Below are 23,456 nucleotides of genomic sequence, written 5' to 3'. Positions count from 1 at the left end.
ATTGTGAATGAATTTAAAGTCTTGTAAGTTATCATTTTGAGATTATTGCTTCATTTAGTGCTCAATTATTAGAAGAACATTTTGTGTATTTTACCTCACATTCTTCTGTATATCTGGCTAGTGGCAGTAAACTACACTATTTGCCACTGATATGTTTCAGACAATTAATACAACAAATTAAAATACTCAGCTGTATACAAGGGGGTGGATTTAGCTGGCTCCTTTTAGCCTCTTATTTGAATACCTTTTAATGACAGCAGAAATCAGCCTTTTTATCATCCCCCTTGGGGAAAGTTTGGAGGACTTTTAGTCCAGGTTAATTTATTGTATCTGGCGACCGTTCAAATTTTTAAGGTTGGTCTATTAATGTTGTCAGTGAAGATGTGCTTTATGGTTATACCTAGCTTTACTGCGGGTTATTTGGCTGCAGTTTCAAGACTGTTAGCTTCAACTGAAAAAAAAGACATTTTCTTCACAAGTTTGCCGTCTGACACTTAAGAAAAGAGACACTTGGATTGTTAAAACCCAATAAAACTTGCTACAAGTATTTGCCACGAAAAACATATGAACTGTCACCTGGCATCGTTTTTTAAATAATCGTCTCCTTTTATTCTGTCGGAGTATCCGCGTTGTCGTTTCTCTATCTGAATGACTTCATTACCCATAACGCCTTGATACTCGAATTCAAGTCATGTGATTTAGCTTATGACTGGAAGCAGGTTTCGACAACAAACATCACTTTGCTGTCACGTAACAGCGGGTGTTTCTGAGACGAAACGAACCTTTAGCGGAGATTTAACGGATATTTTAAAAAATATTTGTTAAAGTATTATAGCTGTTACCTTTGGATATATCGCTAAATAATATCACAATGGCGGAAGTGGAGGAGCAGGTAAGCTCAAAATGCTAAAGCTAGCTAGCTAAATGTTTCTGTTTTAAACGCACTTACATCAAAAATGCATTCAAAGTGTGCCTGTGAGAGCTGTCTGCTGTGGTTTCATTTGATTTAGCTTCTCATCAAGCCATTCTCTGCTTGGAAAGCTAACATTTTAGGTGCTAATTTAGCTTTGCAGTTGTTTGGTATATATTTAATCTCTAAATAAATAGTCATGGCCTTTGAAACCAAGCTTTAACATTAATATATTTTTTTAAAGCAACCCAACATTTTTCTGCTTTTAGGTCAGACATCCAAGTGAGGAAACCACAGATGAGTCTGAGGTAAGAATCAAAAATACCTCATCATTTTAGCTCATCTAAGATGAATTTATTTTAAGAAATCTTGATATATATTTAAAAAAATAATAACTGGAAAAAATGGACTTGAATGTGTCATGCAGTTGCACCAGTATGTCAGTGTAGACATGCATCACCAATAATATACTGTCAGTGACAGAAGTGTTCATATTTCTGTCAGGTTTGGATGCTTTTTGAAATCTCTGCCTACTGAAGGGGCTGTAATACATAACATAGCCTTTATCAGCACAGCTTGATCCCTAAAGGATCTTTGTCAGGTTCTGAGAGGTGTCAAACACTCATGAATTACATATAGCTTTCCAGATCCATCAATATTATGACTGAACTCTGGCATGTTACAGTACACCTGTGCTTCGGAGGATCTCACATGGGCTGAATAAAATATAACATTACACATCACGCTGACAGGAAGGAGAATTTTTCTTCATCGGTAGCAGAGGATGGAATCATATATAAGATATATGCTGCATTTTGGACACCTGCACCTTTCTCAAGCTACTACTTTTTTTTCTCAAGAAAATAAACCAGACTTGTAAATAGTGGTCTGTCTGTGCACCATGTGTTCAGTAGTCATGGACAAACACTCACTGGACTGTGGGATTGCAAGTCTCCTCTGAGTGGCTGCTGCAAACAGGTGATTATTTGCTTACAATATTGCAATATACTGTAGCTGGCTGCTGTTGTTACCAGCTTGACAGCAGCCTCGCTAGATGAAGGCAGCGAGGGGCTGTTTGCTCTACACTCTACTAACAGAAGAGATGAGCAGGGTAACAATCTGTCTGAGCAGTGGCTCTGGAAAGTCAGAGGCATTCTCTTCATCAACGTCATGATTTGGTTAGATTAGTCTAATTTGTAATAACATAATACAATAATAAGCCTGATTTGTAAGTGCTTTTTAGTATGCTCAGCGGATCAAACCCTTAAAACGATAGATTTAAGCAACATATTAGTTGACTGATTGCACCAATTTCCCCCTCTTTCTGCCTCAAACAAACTAACATGGTTAGATTTAACAGCTACAGCGTTCCCCTTAAAAGCAGACAAATGGGCGAGTCTTGCTTGAACCTTGAACATTAAGCTAGATGATGACACGAGGAGTCTCATTTAGCTCAGCTGTCAGTAGATGGAGAATATGGCAAAAATGGTTACAAATCAAAAGAAACCCCAGGGTGAGTTCCATAAAAGCCTGTCAAAAAATGTACTTTTGTGGTCCCGAAAGCACATAAAAGGTAGAGAATGAAGGGTAATAAATGGAAGAAAAGACATCATGCATTGTATTTTTAGCAACTTGCTGGACCACTATAAGGCTCTAAGTGCTCTACATGATTCTGCCACTCCTTTAGAAGCAAATGAAATGGTTTAATGCATATTTTAGCTTAGTTTAGTTTTATTCAGTCATCACATATTGCACAGACAGTGTAAACAGCACACAATAAATCAGGATCTCTGCACCATGTAGTGACTGAACAGAATCAGGCAGAAGCAACGCTTCTGTAAGCCTAGACTGCGATCTTTTATTTCCAGAAAGAATAAATGGGAACAACATAATCATTCACACCCTCAAGTGTCAATAATTGATGATGTCTTTGTGCTACTGTTGGAAAAGAAAAAGCAAATTAATTAAATTCATTTTAGCAATTTTCAATAATTTAACCTCAACACTAGAAGTTCACTTTGAGTACCAAAATCTAAAAGCTAATTTGTTAAACAGCATTATGAACACACTTTCATTTTATGGACAAAGGACCAAGCTGATGTCAGCTGGGAAAACAGTTTAAGCAAAGTTTTTATAGCATGTTATATGCTGGTTTCATAAACGTAGGTCTTTGGACACGACCCATGCAAATCAGGAGTTTGGTGGGAGTGCCACCAGCATGCGTGCTAGGATTGAAATTCATAAATGCAGTTAAGTTCAATATAGATGTTGATAATGACATCAAGACAGCCACTGTTAATATACTGCAGGTTGCGAGACTGACAGGAAATGATGATGTATGAATTTGACAAGTCTATTACTGAATTTGGGATCGTGGGCAGTATAAAGCTGCCACTGATGTTATGATCAGGATAAAGGTATGATCTCCAGTTATTTAAAAACAAGAACAGTCCTGCAAACAAATGGGCAAAGTTAGAAAACATTGGTTTCAGAGCTGTAAAGAAATGGCTTTAATCCACCCAAGTGGACTGAAACAAGCAAATATAATGATGGAAAAAAATTATTACCAGACTCTTGATTTTGTTTGATATAGGCAGGAACCCACGCAAGCACTGAAACATACAAGGTGTGCTTAACTAGGGTACATGATAATGTTAACTTTGTGTATTTTATCCTGTACATGCCCAGGTGTGACATGTATAGCTCATTAGTTTGTGTCTAAATGCTACGTTTCTGAATGCCATAATTCATCGAAGATCATATTTTTAAATGTAAATTGATAGTTTATATATGACAGTTGTAAAACTGTTATTACTGTGTAACAGTGTGTCATAAGCACCTTGTCCTGAAACTGTTTGGTCAAAAATCTTCTTTTAGTGATATTCGTTCCCTTCTTAATCAACCGGAAAGAAACAAAACAAACAGCAAATGAGTGACTTCGGTTTGAATATTGTTTGCATTATTTTAAATAAACTGAATCATTCAGTGGATCAGTGTGAACCTAATAACCAGCCGTGTTAATAATGCATGTGGCTGTTTTCTGTAATAATGGATTGAATTTGTTTTGTATTAAAGGTCAGTCCTCGCAATAAGAAATGTGGGAAGTGAGCGATATGTTACGTAATCTTTTAATATACCCAGTTGATTACTGTTATTAATTATTTATTGTTGTTAACATGCAAAAAATGATAACGAAAAACCTGTAGCAGTGCGTCTTTTCTATCATAATTTATGATCAAGCACAATGCCTAGAAGCAGAAATACTCAGTGAGGTGGTTTGACAATCTTGGTGGAGAGCACTGTGTATGGCCTGCTGTGTTGAGTTGACTTTAAAGGCTGCAGCATGTGATTAATATAATTTTTATATATACTATGTGTTGATCTTTCCCTTACTTTGCCACCTGTGTGTAAACTGTGTTTATGACACATGATGATTTGTTGTTTGTCTTAATAATACTGGGTACACGCCTTCGTTTCTCCAACTAGTGTGGTCCTCGCTGTGCAGTATATTTAAAGCTGAATGTTTTCCTTCATGCTCTATTTTAACAGCCAATACTAAAAGAAAATGGCAAAAATGGTTACAACATCAAGGCCAGCTGAGTAGTTGACAAAACAAAGAGCAACTTACAAGAGATGGCAAAAGTTTTAAAATGGGTAGTTTCTCTGTGGGGATGAAGTTTGCCTTTGTTGTTTGATACGCCTTTGAAACCCGTGACAAATGCCCTCGCATCAGAAATCTCACAACCAGAATACACAGGAAATAGCCTAGATATGGCGTTGTTGAGTGGGAAAGGATTGTTTTTGAAAATAACATTTTTTCCACGCTATTGTCCCCCACCTCCAACCCAGTAGCACATAATGGCAGACAATGTTTTGAGTTGATGCACCCTCTGGGCAGCCACAGACTGTGCAGCATTGGTTATAAACTGAATTATGAGTAATATTCAGGCTGTGACTGGCCGCAAATGTTGACTCAGGCTGGAAAGTGTAACACAGTATAATACCTTAAGTTTGCTTTATGAAAAGACTATAAATTCATGTATTTCACTGGGGATGAACAGTGTCATGAAAAGATGTTGCTTTTATTGTTTTATCAAGCATTTCATGCAAGGTGATGGAAATTTTGTCTTTGTGCATACATCCCTCTATACACATATGTTCATGTACACAGGCTTCAAAAATGGATTAATCACAGTTATTGGAGACTGAAAGCTGCAATAAATGCTGCTGAAAGGAATCCCAGTTATGCTTATACAGTAAATTTGTGCATTACCTGCATATTAGAAATGGATAAATAGCAGTGAATTAAATTAGATCGGTTAAAGCAAAACTGCCAAACATTTGACAATTTTGTCTGCTTTTAGGTTCTCCAATGTGAGGATCTTATTCATCATTTCATCATTAAGTATAATGTAATTCAGTGATTGAAATAGCTGTTGTTATAGTGTTGTCATATTTTTAACTGTTTTCTCACTTTTGATGAACAGAATAATAATTCAAAGTAAAAAAAAAAACCTGATTGGGCTACAATAGAAATTTTGGGTGTTTGTGTCATTTTGTTGTTATTTATTCCTCCAATTGTACCAAGGGAAAAGGAATAAAAGGAAATGCTCTTTATAATAACTAAAAAAAACATCATTCAACTCTTTATCTCAGTGTCTTTTAAGGGTTAGGTTAATATAACCCTATTTGGCTTGAAGTGGCATATAATGATAATAAGATGATTATGTGATTATAGTGAGATAATGATGTGTGGGAAAGAATATCGGTGCATCTCTATTTTAAATGAATATTTTATTATTTTCAAATTGAATGAAGATGAATGTGTTTCCACGTAATCATCGTCTCGTTCAGCTATTAGGAATTCATGCAAAAACTAATAATTTGCAGCAATTTGTTGATCGGCTGTTAGTACTTCATTATGATAAGTGTGATAAGTGATAAACTCCAATTCTAATCAGTTTAGAAAAACATTAAGCAGGGATGTCACAATACCAGAAATTGAGTAGTTCCAATACCAAATGTATTAAATGATTCTCAATGCCCATTTAAATACCGTGGTGAAAATAAAAACAAAATTATTATTTCATTTACTTAAACATAAACTGCTTTATAAAATTCATTTCAAATTGTGTTGGCAGGTGACTTGCAGCCTATGTACAGACTATGATATCTATTATTTTATTTGTATCTTCTGAGAAGCACAGGTAAATTCACTGACCTTCAAGTGATTTTGCTTACATTAGTCATATCACTATAACCAAAACAAGTATTTAACCATTTTTGGTGCCCTCTTGATTGTTTTTGTAACAGTGACATTCACTGTTTCTCATAAAAACAAGCTCAATTTGTCTTCTAGAGTAATGATGTGTTTCTCCTCTGTTATCTTAGTTCACACATCTCTGCATTTGTTTTCTGTCAAAAAGGATAAAAATGGTGTAAAATGGTCTTTATGTCTGTTGGTATTGTGGTGCACATCTTTTTATACCCTTTTGTGTGCTTGCATAAAAAAAGATGCAAATCAGGGACTCGCGTGTAAAAATGTTGCTCCATAGAGCCCCTAGTGGTCAAAAACTAAATAAGGCACCTTTAAGATGTAACGTTGGACAAATAGGGATTTTTGTCATATTTTGTAGCACGTGTTTCATAAAAATCTGATTTTAATATACAACATCAGGTTGGGTGGAGATTTTGCATATTTCTTTTCACTGCAGTGATGATTTGGGGGGTTTTAGGGAACAAGAATAGCGGTTGGAAAATATCATTAAGAGACTGCTTTCTTCACCAGGAGGAGGACAGTGAGGAGGAGCCCAAGCTGAAGTATGAGAGGCTCTCCAACGGGATGACAGAAATTCTCCAGAACGATGCAGCCAGCTGTATGACCGTCCATGACAAGGTAGAGGTTATGATCCACCACCCGCAGGGGCATTTCCGTGTCAGGTTCACCCATCTCGCGCAGACATTTCACATTGTTTAGGTACACATTTGAGAGACGTCAGCTTCAAAGGTGGATTTCTTCCCTTCTGTTGAATCTGTAAAGGCAGACCCATTATTTTCTCACCTTCCCCTGCTTTTCCCTCTCAGGGAGGTGAATCAGAAGGCATCAGGCACCATTGTCTTCTCCTCTTTTTATTCCCACTCTTACATATTTTTTGCTCCTCGTCTCCCTTTGTTTTTTAAGAGGGCCACTCTCGGCGAGATGGTTAATCATCGTGGCACCAGCGGCACACTTGCACGCCTGAGCAGAGCAAAAGTCATACCCAGTTATGTCTCCTCACCTGATGTTTTATTAACCACTATTGATGTTCGTGTATTTGTTTGTACTTTGAGGATTCTGTTCCCCCTTTTTTCCTTCTTTTAACCTAAAAACAGCAACTGTGCCACAGAGAGAGAGACTGCTTTGCTGAAAATTAAAATTTGATCTGACTTGTCTTTCTTCTTGGGATTTCTATGCTTATGTACTTTTTGCCATCCAGCTACCTGTGTGGTCACACCACCACTACCCTCCCCCACCCTCCTCTTCTGTGGCAAACTCCCACAACCCTAAAAGCCACCGACAGCACATACTGCCTTATGTTGCCTCATATTTTAAGTGTCTGAATCGGAATTTCATTTGAACAATTCCATTCTGATAAATCCCTTTAAAAGTCGCTCCGCCTCACAAGGTTGAACCCTTTATTTATTTATTTTTGGTTATTTTATTTGGGGAGATTGCAGGGGCTCTGTCTGACATGCTCAGCTGTGCCTGTAAATATAAGCATTTCATTATAGACTGCACTGAAGCATGCTGGCCTCGCCGCACATCCACATGCTGGTCTAGAAGGGAGGGGGATTAGGAGGAGGGCATGGAGCAGGGGCTGGGGTGGAAGAACACACACTTAATCTAATGCCAAAGCCCCCGGTTTCTATAATTTTTTTGTCCCAGTGGACTCGTGTACACACTCGCACGCACACATACATATGCACACGTGCGCTTCTGCCGAAGCACAAGACACGGAAACCAGTTGCTGCTCAGTAGAAATAATAGCCTTGTGCTGGGCAGGGAGGTGATTGGGTTGCATGGGAAGAAGTCAGATGTACAGTGCATTTATTATGCTTAAGCATTTTAATTTGAGGGGAAAAAAATGCCATTTCACACTGTCTGCTTTAATAAATAGGGCTTTTCCACCCCCTGCAATTTCACAGTTTTGCCTCCAAGCCCACCCAATCCCCACTTTGCCCATGCCACTGCAGATCCAGGAAATATTTTTTTTATCCTCTCCCACAGCCGTCATAAACACAAGATTTTTTTTTTTCTGGAAAATCTGGAATTGATTTCAGGTGTCTTCTGGTTTAATTTACATTACATTTGTCTCCTTTCAGTTTCTTGCCTTAGGTACTCATTTTGGAAAGGTCTTCCTGTTGGACATCCAAGGAAATATTACTCAGAAGTTTGAGATTGTGAGTACATTAAAATGCTTTGGGTTACATTAACCAATTACTTTAATTTAAAACACTTTTTAGCCTTGTTAGCTCAGTGGATGCAATGAGAGTCTGCTGTTTATGTTACTAACTACATTATATTGTTGTTCTATTTGTTTATCAGTTGGCAGTCATGGTCCCGAGAGGAAACGTTTTAATAACGCTGAGATTTCTGTAACTTTAACCTTTCATCCAGTGATGTCATCAGTTAGAAATCTGAATTTACTTTCTTGTGTAACTAAATACCTGTAAAATCAAAGTGATACTCATCTGCTGTACTTGGAATTCAATTCTACTTTTACTCCAAGACATATTAAACACATGAAATAAAGAATTGAGCCAAAAAACAAACATGTTAAAATAAAGTTAAAAAAAACTAGGGGCGACCGTGGCTCAGGGGGTTGGGAAGCGTATCTGTAACCGGAAGGTCGCCGGTTCGATTCCCGGGCTCTCTGTCCTGGTCGTTGTGTCCTTGGGCAAGACACTTTACCCTACCGCCTACTGGTGTTGGCCAGAGGGGCCGATGGCGCAAAATGGCAGCCTCGCTTCTGTCAGTCTGCCCCAGGGCAGCTGTGGCTACAACTGTAGCTGCCTCCACCAGTGTGTGAATGTGAGAGTGAATGAATAGTGGCATTGTAAGGTGCCTTGAAAAGTGCTATATAAATCCAATCCATTATTATCATTATTATTATTAATAAAATAGCTACTTTCCTGCCAGTGTAGACAGTTGTTTTATTACGAGCTCTGAGAGTATGTGTTTAGACTGAAGTCTTCATTCCTCCATGCATTTCCTAACCTGTTGGAGCTCCAACATTTTAGTAGCTGCTGTTTAAGATGTATTAGCTCCAACATGCTCAGTTCAGTTTCACTCCTGAGTCATGCACACCAGCACACATCAATATGTAAGAGACATCAGCATTAGTAATTCAAAGCAGCACTATAAATTTTCCTTTAGCTTTTTAAAACATGAAAGAAACATGGATATTCCAGAGCAATCAAGTACCCTGCACACTTGTTAATAACAAAATAAGCACGTCATGCTTTGTTATCATTCTTGACTCTAAAAGGAGCCAGAGTTTACCAAAGAACATCATTAGCTAATAAATAAATGGTAAATGGCCTGTATTTGTATAGCGCTTTACTAGTCCCTAAGGACCCCAAAGCGCTTTACACAACCAGTCATCCACCCACTCACACACACATTCACACACTGGTGATGGCAAGCTACACAAATAAGATAGGAAACTGACAAATTAGACCACAAACTCATCAAGAAAGTGTTTACTGAGGTCACAGCTCGAGGAAGCTTACGACTGGATAACATAGATTTTTGCAACCCCATTTTTAGCCATTGTTTTTAGTTCTGCTGTCTTCAGAAACTGTATTTTGTTATATGAATGACGCAGAAAGCTTTAGTAGTGAGACAGACAGTGCTGTGGTCAAGACTGATACTGCTGTTAAATCATTAAAGGTCTAAGTGGAGTATGTATGGAATCATAATAAAGGTAAACACTGAGTCGAAAACCACAACTGGCTGATCAGATACCCAAAGAGGTGTTTTTGGGTTTTTTTTTTCATTGTAAAAATGCAATTCTCCTCCTGGCTGATGAAACTTTTATATTCCTGAAAAAAATACCTAACAGTCAACAGTGTTAACTCGGGCCCTGCAGACAAAATAATACAGTTTAGATCCCATGTGGAAGCAAAAGGAGATATTTTGAGATTTCACGTAGTACCCTGAAGGAAGATTTCACACCCAGAAATGAGCTTGCCTCTCTCTAATTTACTCCTACTATTTTACTACATTACTTCCACTGATCTGGAGGGAATGAACTCTGAACAATAATTTAATTTACAAGTCAAAAAAACAAAACCAAAAAACCCCCCCAAACAAAACAAAAAACAAAAACTCAGTAATCAGGGCTGATTTGGTAGGCAGGGAGGAGTGGGTTTACATTACTGTACCTGCACTCGTGTTTCCAAATGTCGTGCGCCTGCTGAGCATGTTGATTCAAGTGCTACTTACCAGAGAAACTTACTGCCAGTTTTTAAAAAAAATCATAACCCGAAACAGTGAGGTTGTTTCACAGAACAGGAGAGACACAGCTGTGCTCTAGCTGTTGGATTTAATATGATTACCAAATAGCTGAAGCAACTGCTTTGGAAAAATTGGAAATCTATGATAAGCAAAACAACTTCTTTCCTCTTCAAGTCTACACTGAGGCACCGTCCTCACTTTAGGGACGTTTTTAAAGTAACATTTGCTGTAATTTATGCCATTTAGTTGATCCTTTTATCTTAAGAGCCCTAAATTTAAAAGCATCTGCAGCAGAGGGACCCCTAACATTTTCAGTATTAATGCACTCTCTATGCATTGACACATATGGGACCATGCATCCATTGCCTTTTTTTTCTTTTTCCTGGCATTTCACTTAGTTGGGGTAAAATGTCAGCTAGCAACATTTGGCCATCCACTATGATACTCGCCCACCTCTTTAAAAAAACGATGCCGTGATATTGTGTCTCCGCAGAGTTCAGTGAAGATCAACCAGATCAGTCTGGATGAAAGTGGAGAGCATGTGGGCATCTGCTCCGAGGATGGGAAGGTGAGATCTCTCCACTCATCACCGCTGGCTAGTGATCTCTGGGCCTGCAGCAAAAAATGAAATCACCAATCAGTGCTTCTCATCTTTCATAATTCATCCTCTGATTCATATAAACTCGCCTTATCAGCCTGAAACTTTATCATAATGATTTGGAACTAGCAGCGAATTTTTAGACGGCACTTCCTCCGCACTCGGTGCATTAACCTGGAGTTTTATCTTCTCCATATCTACACATAAGCCCCATATTTTTTTCATGATGCGGGAATTTATAAAAAGCTTGTAACAATTTTGAAGCGTGGGGAGGGGTGGGAGGGAAGGATTGCACTCAGATCCGTTGAGCTGTCAGTCAGCCATCAGCCCATCTATGGATACCCTCTCCATGTTCTCCACCTTGCTGTTATCTTGTCTCTTCTCATCATTACCACCATCCTTCATGGATTTTGCAGTCAAGATATGCTTTCTGATATCGCCCTCCCCCTGCTTCCAGCACTCTGGTGGCAAAAACAAGATCTTGTCGCGCAAAAAAAGTGGAGCAGACAATTAAAATCAATGCTATAGCAATTGTTTGCCCTCACCAATTCAGCTGGCTGATAATCCTTTGAAATCTAACTTAATCCTTAACCACTGCTGCGGTTCAAGAGATGAGATAGCGTCAGAGTTTTATATTATTTCCCCATCTTTTTTTGGTGGTGGTGGGGGGGCTTCAGGTAGAGGAAAAGTGGGCGTCATGTACTCTAATGGTACATTAAAGGCTACTGTAGCCAACTGAGGCTGTGGTCAGTCCACGATTAGGATTTCTGCTGTAAACCCTGCAGGGTTCGAAGAATCAACTGGCCCCACTAATTGGTGACCCAGCGGAGAAGTAGGGAGCCAATCAAAAGTCTTTTCTGACCACACTTTCCCCCGCTGGCCTCAGATAGTTGCAGAGGCAGCAATTAAAGGAGAAATTTTGAGTTATTCACCTTTGCTTGCTGTTCTGCTGCACCGTCTCTGTTCCAGGTTCAAGTATTCGGCCTCTACACAAGAGAGGGCTTCCACGAGAACTTTGACTGTCCCATCAAAGTAAGTTTTTCTGCAGACTTGCAGTGTTATAGGATGGAAAATAGAATGAATAGATTTCGCTCTTCTAAACTGTTAAACGTTCTTCACAGGTGGTCGCATTACACCCTCAGTTCACCAGATCCAACTATAAGCAGTTTGTCACCGGGGGCAACAAGGTAGGTTTGAGTAGTACTTTTTACTTGTGCGCTTGTTACACCCACTTTTGTTTTGTTTTTTTGGGGTTTTATTTTTTTAAAACCGCCATTTTCAAGACATTTCCTGCCGCAATAATGCGTCCTGATTGTGTCCGGGTGAAACCGAATCCTGCACACTGTCTCGCTTTGGCTCGGCTGAGGGCGACGCGCAGGCCTTTGTCTGGTGTGAAAGGCTCTTACTTTTCTGTCTTTTCGCTGGAGTGCTCTCGGGAGAGCTGCCCATTTTCACAAAGTGCTGTTCGCTCAACAGTGTTTGAAAGGCAATGCTTCACAAGCACAGCAAATAGATGTCATTATCAAGAGGGTACATAGTCTTAGGATTTCCAGGCACATATGGTGATCTCTCTCTGGAAGTTGCCTCCGCTGGGTATGTCATCGCGGAAGGTGAAAAGCATATTAGACATTAGATTTGTCATTTTCTGTTTTTTTTCTTCATCTTTGAGGTAAAAACAGCTACCTACTAGCGCTTGCCTATTACACTACTACAAGCTGCACCGATGTGGCGCCATTGCACAAACCACCTATAAATAAAGTGTGCTGACATTTATACAACAGGGGCGAGGAAAAACTTTTACCACAAAACTCCATTGTTATTGTTACTTTGCTATTTTCTTTCAATTGGCACTGATTTCTCTCAGTTCCAAGTTGTGAAGGCCTCCACAAGTTGCCTGTGATGAAAATCAATACCCCTCAACGGGAGCCACATTCTGTCAAAGGAAATTCAATTTTGTTTCCCCAGTTCTTTTGTCATATCATCTTTTTGTCGAGCAAACTGTTTATTAACATAGGCCAAATGTTGAATTAAAGAGCCTATACAAATTTCTCCCGGCCGCCTTGGTAATAATATGCACTTTTGGGGGGCTTTTTGTATCACTTTATATAGTGAGAACCGCAACAATGCAGGGAATGTGAACGACTTTGTCCTCCACAGAAGGTGCGGTGCAAGGCCTGAAAACTTAACTTAAGCTTTAATTCATGAAATAGCTCTCAGGGCTGTCAATGCCACATTGCATTGTGGTTAAAAGCACACAAGCCACGCACATCACTCAAAGCTCTCTCGGAGCTTTCACAGCTTTTTCGAGACGGCACAAGAGTAAAGATGGTGCACGCAAAAAGTAATGAACTTACTTATTCGTGTATCTTAAATTGTTATCCACGGCACCTTATGTTAATGCCGTGTATCCATGTTATGATGAGAAGGATTCATTCATTCATTTGGTTATTTGTTCATTTTCAGGCACAACAAATACCTATATTGAACATAAAATGTACAAAACAAAAAACAAAAATTGCCTGAAAAAGGAGTGGGACGAAGAAAACTTATGTATTAAATCAAAACTGTAATGCCTCATATTTTCAACACCATCTTCACAAATGATCTCGGCCATGTGGATGTTTAATGTTTTCGTCCACCAGTGGAGCTGGTGAAGCTTCTCCCTCAGGTTGACTCACGTTGAGCCATCCATCTTTATTTTCTTTGTGCTTAAATGCTCCAAAGTGGGATTAAGTCTGCACATGTGGAGGAAAATAGGGCTTTACTTCATGATTTTATCAGACATAGCTTCCTAACTGCTTGTTCCAGTATAATACACTGTTCATCTACTGCCCTCTGTAGGCTGGGGTGTAATATTGCACCCTTGAATTAAATGTCCTTACTTTTTTCCCCCCTTCAAGCTCCTTCTGTATGAGAGAAACTGGCTGAATCGCTGGAAGACTTCAGTTCTACATGAGGGCGAGGGAACAATCACTAATATCAAATGGAGAGCTAACCTGATTGCATGGGCCAACAATGTGGTGAGATCTCCGCGACAGTTAAGCAAACCCCGATCCTTCTGTATGCACAGCTTCGTATGTAAAAATGCTGCTTGTTTACCTTCAGGGAGTAAAAATATATGACATCAGCACAAAGCAGAGGATCACCAATGTGTTGAGGGATAATGTGAGTTTGAGGCCCGACATGTACCCGTGCAGCCTGTGCTGGAAGGACAACACCACTCTCATTGTCGGCTGGGGTTCTTCCATTAAGGTTTGCTTTGTTTCCTGCTCGTGTTAATATTAATCACAGGCGCCGGCTGTGGCGTGCGTTCAGTCTAATCTTCTTATTTCTCTTCAGATTTGTGTTGTGAAAGAGCGAAATCCAACTGAAATGAGAGACCTGCCCAGCCGCTATGTGGAAATAGGTACAGAGCACCCCATTTCGTCTTCCACATATGAGACCACTGAAAAATGTGCACACTCTGAGTCACAGAGTTAATGAAATCTGTGCACTGAGTAATATTTTTACATAAGTTAGAGATTGCAAACGTCCTCTGTGCCTCGTAATTTAGCTCTAATTTTACATATCGTTGAAATCGTGTGGTTACGATATTGATCATCCTAGTTAATCCTATATTATTGATTGTGCTTCTGAGGAAAACTTCTGGCATTTACGTGCATCGTACTTTAACACATACCTCTCAGCTCAGCGTTGTTGCAGACCAAAAACACTCTCATGGCAATACTTCTCCGATGGCAGCAGCCTCTCTTCAGTTTTATCTTCTCGGTTCTTTTGTCATCTCTTTGTAAATCAATTTTTTTTATTAACATGGCCCAAATGCTGAATTAAAGAGCCCTCTCTTGGCGTCCTTGGTAATGTTAAGCGCCTTGAGATGACTGCAGTGAATTAGCGTTATATAAATTAAACTTAATTGAATTGAAAATGGAATTTTAGGTACTTCTGTGGGGCTTTTTGTTTCAGTTTATATAGTGATGATTGTAAAAATTCAGGGAATGTGAATGACGTTGTTTCCCAAGGCCTGAAAACTTAAATTGCAGTTCATGCTCCTCTGGCAAGACAAAGGCTCACACTGCAAAAACTTTTTGGGAGTGGCTTGGTTTTAAAGCTTGGGGCTGATCGGGGCACAAAGTATAGATGTAAATATGATATTATGGGAAATTTCTACCACGTCAACTGCAGAAGAAGGCAGTGCTGCAAGAAGAAAGGGTCCTGTTGTTCAGATGGCTTTAGATAAATTGAAATGGCGCTCAGGTTCAGTCTGTGCATACTTTTAAGATGGAAAAACAATTAAATGAAATAAATGCATTTCATCTCCTTTTTCTGCTTTCTAAAGTCTTTAACTGAGAAACAAAAAAGTTTAATAGTTGCTTACTTTAGTAGTTGTAAAGCTAAAGGCTGCGTTATGCACGTATCCTTTTAAGTTCAATCGATGTATGAAAACAGAAGGACACTTGCGTATAACTACACAAAAATGTGAGGCATTAAAGGGAAGAAATATTTCACCTTGTTCTCACTCACTTTCTTTAAATGTGGATTGTTGATATTTTGTTTCTTTTAGTTTCTGCTTTTGAGACCGAGTTTTTCATCTGTGGGTTGGCACCACTGGCAGATCAGCTGGTCACTCTGTTCTTTGTGAAGGAAAACTCTGATCAAATGGTAACAATATTTTTTCTTTTAACATACAAGAAAGTCAATAAGGTGTTAGGCATTTTTTGTGCATCTTTGCATCTGTCTATGACACTGGATTGTAAATTCAACAGTCAAGATGGAAGTGCATACTTTAAGCTTTAAATCAGTGGGTTTTCCAGAAAGGTTGTATTACTGTTTTATTCATAGTACCTAATTTTCAGAGTGACAGCGAGTTTCATTGCCAGGTGAGGCCTGTACCCCTCATCACTCCATGAGAAATTAAGCAGATAAAAGATCTGTAGTTGATTCCAAGCGTTGAACTTTTATGTGGTATCTTTTTAGTGGAATTCTCAATATGAAGTCCAAAGATGTGCCAAAGTGGTCATCATTAGGCTAAAAAGCAAAAACCTTAGGAATAACTAAATTCAATCTGGTTCATTCTTAAAAAGAAGGAATCCACTGCCCGGCTGAGCAGCACCAAAAGGCTGAGAGACCAAAGAAGACGTTGATGATAAGTTATTTCTATGGTTATGAAAAAGAACTTTGCGACATGTAACCATGTCGGAAACACTCTCAAGGCAATGAATGTGTCGTTGTCATGGTCTACCATCAAGAGATGCCTTCATGAATGTAAATATAGTGTGTTTACAACAAGGTGCAAACCACTGGTTACACTCAAGAAGAAGGCCAGATTAGACTTTTTGGAAAATATCTAAAAGAGTCATAAAAAAGAAATGGAGGTATGAAATCAAAATGAACTTTTACCAGAATGATGGGAAGAGAAACAACTCATGATCTGAAGCATACCAGATCATCTGTCCAACACGGTGGAGGCGGTGTTATGGCATAGGCATGTATGACTGCCAGTGGAACCAGGGCACTAGTGTTTATTGATGATGTGACTGCTGATAGAAGTAGCAGGATGAATTGTGAGGTGTGCAGGACAACACTCTATACTCAGATTCATTCAAATGCTGCAAAACTGATTGGAGAGAACTTCATATTGAAAATGGACAGCGGTCCAAAGCAAACTGCAAAAGTAACCCTTCTTTTTTTTTTTAGTCTTTGACTACAAAGGATTTTTACCCAGGTGTTAAAAACAATCCAAATTTTTAAAATTATAATTTTTGTTTTACAATTACTGTTGATTGTATAAGAATAGCTGTAATTTCTAAACAATTAATGCAAAAGTTTTTGTTAAACCCTTAAATTAAAGCTGAAAGTCTGCAAAAGTGTGCACAACAAATGTGTAGGTGTTCAAAAACCTAAGTCAGATATAAAATCATTACATATGTTCGCAGGATGAGGAGTTATGTGCGCGGCCTCGTCTCGACATCATCCAGCCTCTCCCCGAGAGCTGTGAGGAGATCTCTTCAGACGCGCTGACGGTGCGCAACTTCCAGGACAATGAGTGCAGAGACTACCGCCTCGGTGAGACTGTAAAATCTGCTCCCAGAGAAATGTCACGCTGCCTTTTACTGCAGCCTGATTTCATTATGCATCGATTATCAAATGTCAGCTGTAATGTGGGAGTACGCAGAGGAATAAATGTATTTTCATCAACAGAGCATTCAGAGGGAGAGTCACTCTTCTATATCATCAGTCCCAAAGACATCGTTGTGGCAAAGGAGCGAGACCAGGACGACCATATTGATTGGCTGGTCCAAAAGAAGAAATACGAGGTTTGTGTTGTTGAATTTCATGAGGGTTGCTAAAGGTTAACGGCTGCAAGGTCAGAGTTTGATTTTGTGTCCTGTTACTGCGCTTTTAACCATGACATCAGGAGGCACTGATGGCCGCGGAGATTAGCTTCAAAAACATTAAGAGGCACGACGTTCAGAAGATTGGAATGGAATACATCAACCACTTGGTGAACACGAGAGACTATGACAGCGCTGCGAGGTAAGTCCTGCATGTTTGCAGGTGAGCAGTGTTGGCATGAGATATGTAAAGAACAAGATAATGTTTTAGGAGCTCAACCAAAGAAAGTGCTTAAGTCCCTCAGTGACTGCTCTAAAATTTGGAGGTGATCCCATAGAACATAACGCTTTTTCCTAATTTGTGTGACCCTGACCTTTGACTTAGAGCTTGAAGTATTACAAACTAAAATGTTGTATCTTTATTCATATAATTGGACCACTTATGCTTTCTCTTCAAAAGACCAAATGTAAAAATCAGAATCTTCTTTTTATCATTTAAATGATTCAAGTGTTTTGTTTTTAATTTAAATGTATTTATTTATTTACTTTTATTCAGAAAGTGTCAAAAGGTCCTGGGGAAAAACATGGAACTGTGGGAGAATGAAGTGTACAGGTTCAAGACCATTGGACAGCTCAAGGTAGGTTTTAACGGCTGTGCTTTGAAGGCATCACTAAAGTGGTTATAACGTTGCAATGAAGTGCGACGCTTGCCCTGTGGAAAGTTGTGTCTCTTATGCTGTATGTGGTGCCACTTCTGTCATGTTTCAGGCCATCAGTCAGTATTTGCCAAGAGGAGATCTGCGTCTCAGGCCGGCCATTTATGAAATGATCCTTCATGAATTCCTGAAAACTGACTATGAGGTAAGTTACACCCCCACCCGTGTGCAGTCTTGGCGTGATGAACGTACGACGGCTGATAGTGCGTGCTGCTTTTTTCTGTAAAGGGTTTTGCCACCCTGATCCGGGAATGGCCGGGAGATCTTTATAATAACATGGCCATCGTTCAGGCTGTCACCGATCACCTGAAGAGGGATCCCACCAACAGCACGCTGCTCACCACGTTGGCTGAGTTGTGAGTGGTCTTAACTTGAATATTGAATATTGAATATTACGGCACGGAGGCTAAGTTTTTAGGAGCAATTCCATGCGTGTCATTCAGTCTGTAAACACAATGAATTCTCATAAAACTTTGTAAGGGTGTAGATTGCGGTAATGTCAACAATCCATTAATATAACTTAGAAACTGCTATGGTTACACCTGTGCTGTGTTTTCTCAACATATACAAAGTACCATATGAAGATTTGACATGACATGATATTTTAAATCTTAAAAACGTCTTTAAAACATCACTTTTGACCTCTGACCTGTTCTTCAAGGTTGATCTGAAGGTCAAAGTGATCATAAGGCTATACAGAGCTATTTAAAACTATATTCTATATTTCTTACTTTTTGTATTAATAACATATAGTATATAGAATGATATATTTGGACCTCTGACCTCTTCTTCAAGGTCAAATAAGGTGAAATTTTAAAAAAATGTCTTTCATCTTTAACACTTTGCTTAAATTTCGACTGCCTTTGTTTATATTGGCAACATTTAGGAAATGATACTGGTATATGGGGATTTTAAATATCATGTTAAATTTGTTGTGAGTTGCTGGTGTTCGATGCTGTTTCAGGTACACCTACGACCAGCGATACGACAGAGCCTTAGAAATCTACCTGAGACTGAGGCACAAAGATGTTTACCAGCTGATCCACAAACACAACCTTTTCTCTTCCATCGAGGACAAGATCGTACTCCTCATGGACTTTGACAAAGAGGTAAAAAGTCATCACCGACTGATTTCCCCTTCATTTGTTACTTATAGATGTTGTTCTTATACATTTAAACCATTTAAACTGTATGACTTCATGTTGTCAGAAAGCTGTTGACATGCTTCTCGATAATGAAGACAAGATATCAGTAAGTACCCCTGAATTCTTTGAATCTTCTTTATCTTCCTGATTTAAACAAATGATTCTAAGTGATGGATTTTGTTTTGACTCCAACAGATAGACAAGGTGGTGGAAGAACTAGCAGACAGACCTGAACTTCTGCATGTGGTGAGTTATATTTGAGCACCTTAGGTTACTGAATTCAAAACAGATGTTATAATGCAGGGAGTTTGACCAGCCTTTTGCCCACAGTACCTCCACAAACTGTTCAAACGGGACCACCACAAAGGCCAGAAGTACCACGAGAGACAGATAGGCCTATATGCCGAATACGACCGGCCAAATCTGCTACCTTTCCTGAGAGATAGCACCCACTGCCCTCTTGAAAAGGTACATGTCATCCAATCATAAATTCTCGTCTTTAGAAGTGAAGTTGGGTAACATAAGTCATTTTGTTGACCTCCTTAGGCTCTTGAGATTTGCCAGCAGAGAAACTTTGTGGAGGAGACAGTTTTCCTGCTCAGTAAGTGTTGATTAAGGATTAAGATTCGTACTCTCATTTGAAAAGATAAGGAAGAAGCTAATCAGACATGTTTCTCTCAGGCAGGATGGGAAACTGTAGACGAGCCTTGCAGATGATCATGGAGGAGCTGGCAGATGTTGACAAAGCCATAGAGTTTGCTAAAGACCAGGATGACGCAGAGCTGTGGGATGATCTCATCTCTTACTCTATTGACAAACCACGTATGTCACCAAATCTCCTATCGAGTCAGTCATGGTAAACCTGTGCATCAATAAATCTGAACTTTAGTTATCTCTTGCTTTTTACTTTATTTACTCCAGCATTCATCACCGGTCTCCTCAATAATATCGGCACTCATGTTGATCCTATTCTGCTCATCCGACGCATAAAGGAAGGCATGGAGATCCCAAACCTCAGAGATTCCCTCGTGAAAATCCTTCATGACTACAATCTACAGGTCAGACATGCGTCCCGGAGATTATCTTGAAATTTTTTCCACACCCTTCAGCCCATTTCAAATTTACTGGGCCGTTTATAAGATAAAGGACATATGCTTTAATATCTTAAGAAATAAGTGAAGGAAATTTCAACAGTTCTTCTGTTTGTCCACATTTTGTCAGTCTGCTTTCTCAAAGAAATACATTGCCACAACTCCTTGGCTTAACCATCTTACTTTGGTGTGGTATGGAAAGCTGAAAGTAGTTCTGAAAAGAATGCAATCTATTCTTGACAACTCGCATCACAATGCTTCTTGGTGCAAACTACAGTATGTCCTCCTCAACTTTAAACTCTGCAAAAGCCAATCACTAGTCCGGATTAGACCCCTTGGTAGGGCAATCGTGATTTAAGATCCTATCGATCATTTAAAGCTTAAAAGACAGTTCTTTTCAATAATATAGTTGGTTCTAAGATCAAGGGACATATACAGAGTATAAAGAGATATAAAACCAGAGAGACATTTTAAATATGTTTGAGTTAAGTTGCAGGCGTAGTCATTGGAGGTTTTAATAAACTGTCTGACTGCAGTGCTGTGAATAAGTACAGCCTGTAGAACCACCTTTAACATCAATAAGTTGAAGTAATTGTTTTCTGTTTAACTTTACCAGTCTCTCACATCATTGTGCTTGAATTTTGACCCACTCTTCTTTACAGCGCTGTTCAGTTCATTAAATTTTGTGGGCATTTGTTTATGCAGAGCTCTTTTAGGGACTCACTGCAGCATGTCAGTCAGCTTGAGGTCTGGGCTTTGAGTGGGCCAATGCAACACCTTGATCCTCTTCTTTTTCAGCCATTCTCTTGTAGATTTGCTGCTGTGCTTGGGTTCATTGTCGTGTTGCATGACCCAGTTCCAGTTGAGCTTCAGCTGTCAGACAGTTGGCCTCACATTTGACTCTGGAATACTTTGGTTTACAGATTAGTTCATGGTCAAACAATGACTGCAAGGTGCCCATGTGGCGTGCCCATGTGGCGTGCCCATTTAACACGCTAACAGAGGCCCGTAGAGTCTAAGATGTAGATATTGGGTTTTTTGCTATTTCTATGTGCTCTGTGGAGCGAATTTGCTGGGACGTCCAGTCCTGGGGAGATTAGCAGCTGTGATGAATGTTTTCCACTAACAGTAGAATGATGAATCTCAAATCTTTTGGAAATTGGTTTATAAACCTTCCAACACTGAACTTTAAGGTCATGATTGTTGATGTCTTTCCTCCTTGGCATTAACTTACATTAAGCATTAACACACCTGAATGCTCCAGACCGGCAAACTGCTCAAACTTCTGCTTCTATAGATATGCTCACACTCACTGATGATCAGTTAATCAAGTGAGTTTGATTAACAGCACCTGGCTGCTCTCTCATCTTCTTAATTCAGTAAAGATGTATGTTCTTTTTCATATGACTATACTGTTAGAATTTAATTTGACCTCATTCGAGAGTGGTTTTAAATTGCTCAATTCACCGATTTCTGTACCTCTTATCCTGTTTGTTGACAGCTCGTTTGATTTCTTGTTTCTAAGATTCTTTTAAGGGAAGGCTGCAAAAAGATCCTGGTGGCCGACTCCCTCTCCCTGCTCCAGAAGATGCATCGAACACAGATGAGAGGCGTCAGGGTTGATGGTGGGTGCGCTTTGGTGTTCGTGCAGCTCCTTTTGAGATTAGCTATATTAAACTGGACTCTTAAGAACGTTGCTGCTTTTCTTTTCAGAGGAGAACATTTGTGAGTCATGTCATGCTACAATTTTACCCTCAGGTGAGTCATGTAATGTAGGTGTATTCATCTGTTTTTAATGTTGTATTGCATTTGAAAACTCTTCTTTGCCAATTTTTGCAACGTGTGTTTCAGACATGGCCAAAACCTTCAACGTGGTGGTGTTCCACTGCAGGCACATGTTTCATAAGGAGTGTTTGCCATCTTCAGGAACAGTAAGTGACATCTCTATATGCTGTATCACTCTTTACACATTGGTTCTGGGGTATTTTATCTGAGAAGCTCAAATATGACTTCCTGTAACTTTTCGCTCTTTCCTGTCTCAGATTCCCGGGTTGCAGTTTTGTAACATCTGCAGTGCGAAGAGACGAGGGCCGGGAAGCGGAATACTTGAGATGAAAAAGTAATAAACGGTGTACTTAGAGTCTTATTACTGAACTCTCATGTCAACTCAGCGCATTGGTCAATAAATATTACTTCCCTTCAGTCACTCTACTCTAAACTTGCAAAAATCATAAATATTTATGTTTGACTGTCTCTGTACATTTACGTCTGCTTGCTTCTGTTGTGTGTGTGATAACCTGTATGAAAATTAAAATGGAATTAAAGCAGTTTGTGGTTTGTGTCTGATAATTATACACATCTTTGTTAAAATCCACTTCAAGCTAATTGGGTAGAAATGTATTCAAAGGTAGAAGATGGCTGCCACTCCCCGAGCCTGATTCTACAGGAGGTTTCTTCCTATTAAAAGGGAGTTTTTATTTCCCACTGTCACCAAGTGCTTGCTGAAAGGCCTTGAGCTGAGTGCTTTTGTGATTTGGCACTATATAAATAGAGTTGAATTGAAAAGTAGAGTTTAAAATGTTATCGGCTCATAAACTTTAGCAAACTTCAGCACTTCACTTTTGTTCTTAAAAACCAGTACCAGCACACTAAAGGTGTTCTCAATTCTCATCTCACTCTTCAAGATTGCATTAAACAACTGAATTAAAAATGCACCGGGCTATCTCCCAGACATCTCGATACCGCCACAGGTTTGTCATCTGGACCAACTGCCTTTCCACTTTTCATCCTCTCAGCTGTCCTAACTTCCTCCCTACTAATCTTCTGCACTTCCTGTTTCACAAACTGTCCTCAAGCCATTCTTCTCTCTCTTTGATTTTCTTCCTTCATTAGCTCCTCAAAGTAATACTTCCTACTTCTCTGCACACTTTCTTCATATGTTTGTATATTTCCATTTCTGTCCTTAATAACACGAACATGCTGCACATCCTTTCGAATTGATACAAGTCCCTTTCTTCTTCCTTAGTATCCAGTCTCATTTAAATGATCATTAGAATTAAATACGTATTTCAAGAAATTATATGCCACAGTAGAGATTTTTTAAATCATCATTCATTATAAGAATTTCTGAACAAGCATCAGAATATGCTCTCCCATTATGCTCTC

At 39.2% G+C, this 23,456-nt stretch overlaps 2 protein-coding genes across 2 annotated transcripts in view; one reads left to right on the top strand and one right to left on the bottom strand.

Moving 5' to 3' along the window:
• Window positions 1-23,456, bottom strand: part of pou6f2 (POU class 6 homeobox 2) — a 101,720-nt gene that overhangs the window by 77,561 nt on the left and 703 nt on the right. Inside the window, exon 2 of the mRNA XM_004551996.5 lies at window positions 10,863-11,021. The gene's annotated coding sequence lies outside the window, so the exon portion shown is untranslated. The remainder of the gene's footprint in view (window positions 1-10,862; window positions 11,022-23,456) is intronic.
• Window positions 679-22,618, top strand: vps41 (VPS41 subunit of HOPS complex). The gene is made up of 28 exons (XM_004551999.3): window positions 679-892; window positions 1,180-1,218; window positions 6,699-6,806; window positions 8,273-8,350; window positions 10,903-10,977; window positions 11,977-12,039; window positions 12,129-12,194; window positions 13,908-14,027; window positions 14,113-14,259; window positions 14,347-14,413; window positions 15,569-15,666; window positions 16,941-17,070; window positions 17,206-17,321; window positions 17,423-17,541; window positions 17,896-17,977; window positions 18,108-18,200; window positions 18,284-18,411; window positions 19,020-19,164; window positions 19,265-19,306; window positions 19,396-19,446; window positions 19,531-19,668; window positions 19,747-19,801; window positions 19,882-20,022; window positions 20,122-20,258; window positions 21,817-21,916; window positions 22,005-22,049; window positions 22,143-22,222; window positions 22,334-22,618. The coding sequence occupies exons 1-28, from the start codon at window positions 872-874 to the stop codon at window positions 22,412-22,414; spliced, it is 2,565 nt and encodes an 854-aa protein (XP_004552056.1). The 5' UTR covers window positions 679-871; the 3' UTR covers window positions 22,415-22,618.

This window comes from Maylandia zebra, linkage group LG9, assembly GCF_041146795.1.
Source record: "Maylandia zebra isolate NMK-2024a linkage group LG9, Mzebra_GT3a, whole genome shotgun sequence".
NCBI classification, from domain to species: Eukaryota; Metazoa; Chordata; class Actinopteri; order Cichliformes; family Cichlidae; genus Maylandia; species Maylandia zebra.
Note: the sequence above shows the minus strand (reverse complement) of the source record. Positions and strands in the feature narration are given on the sequence as shown.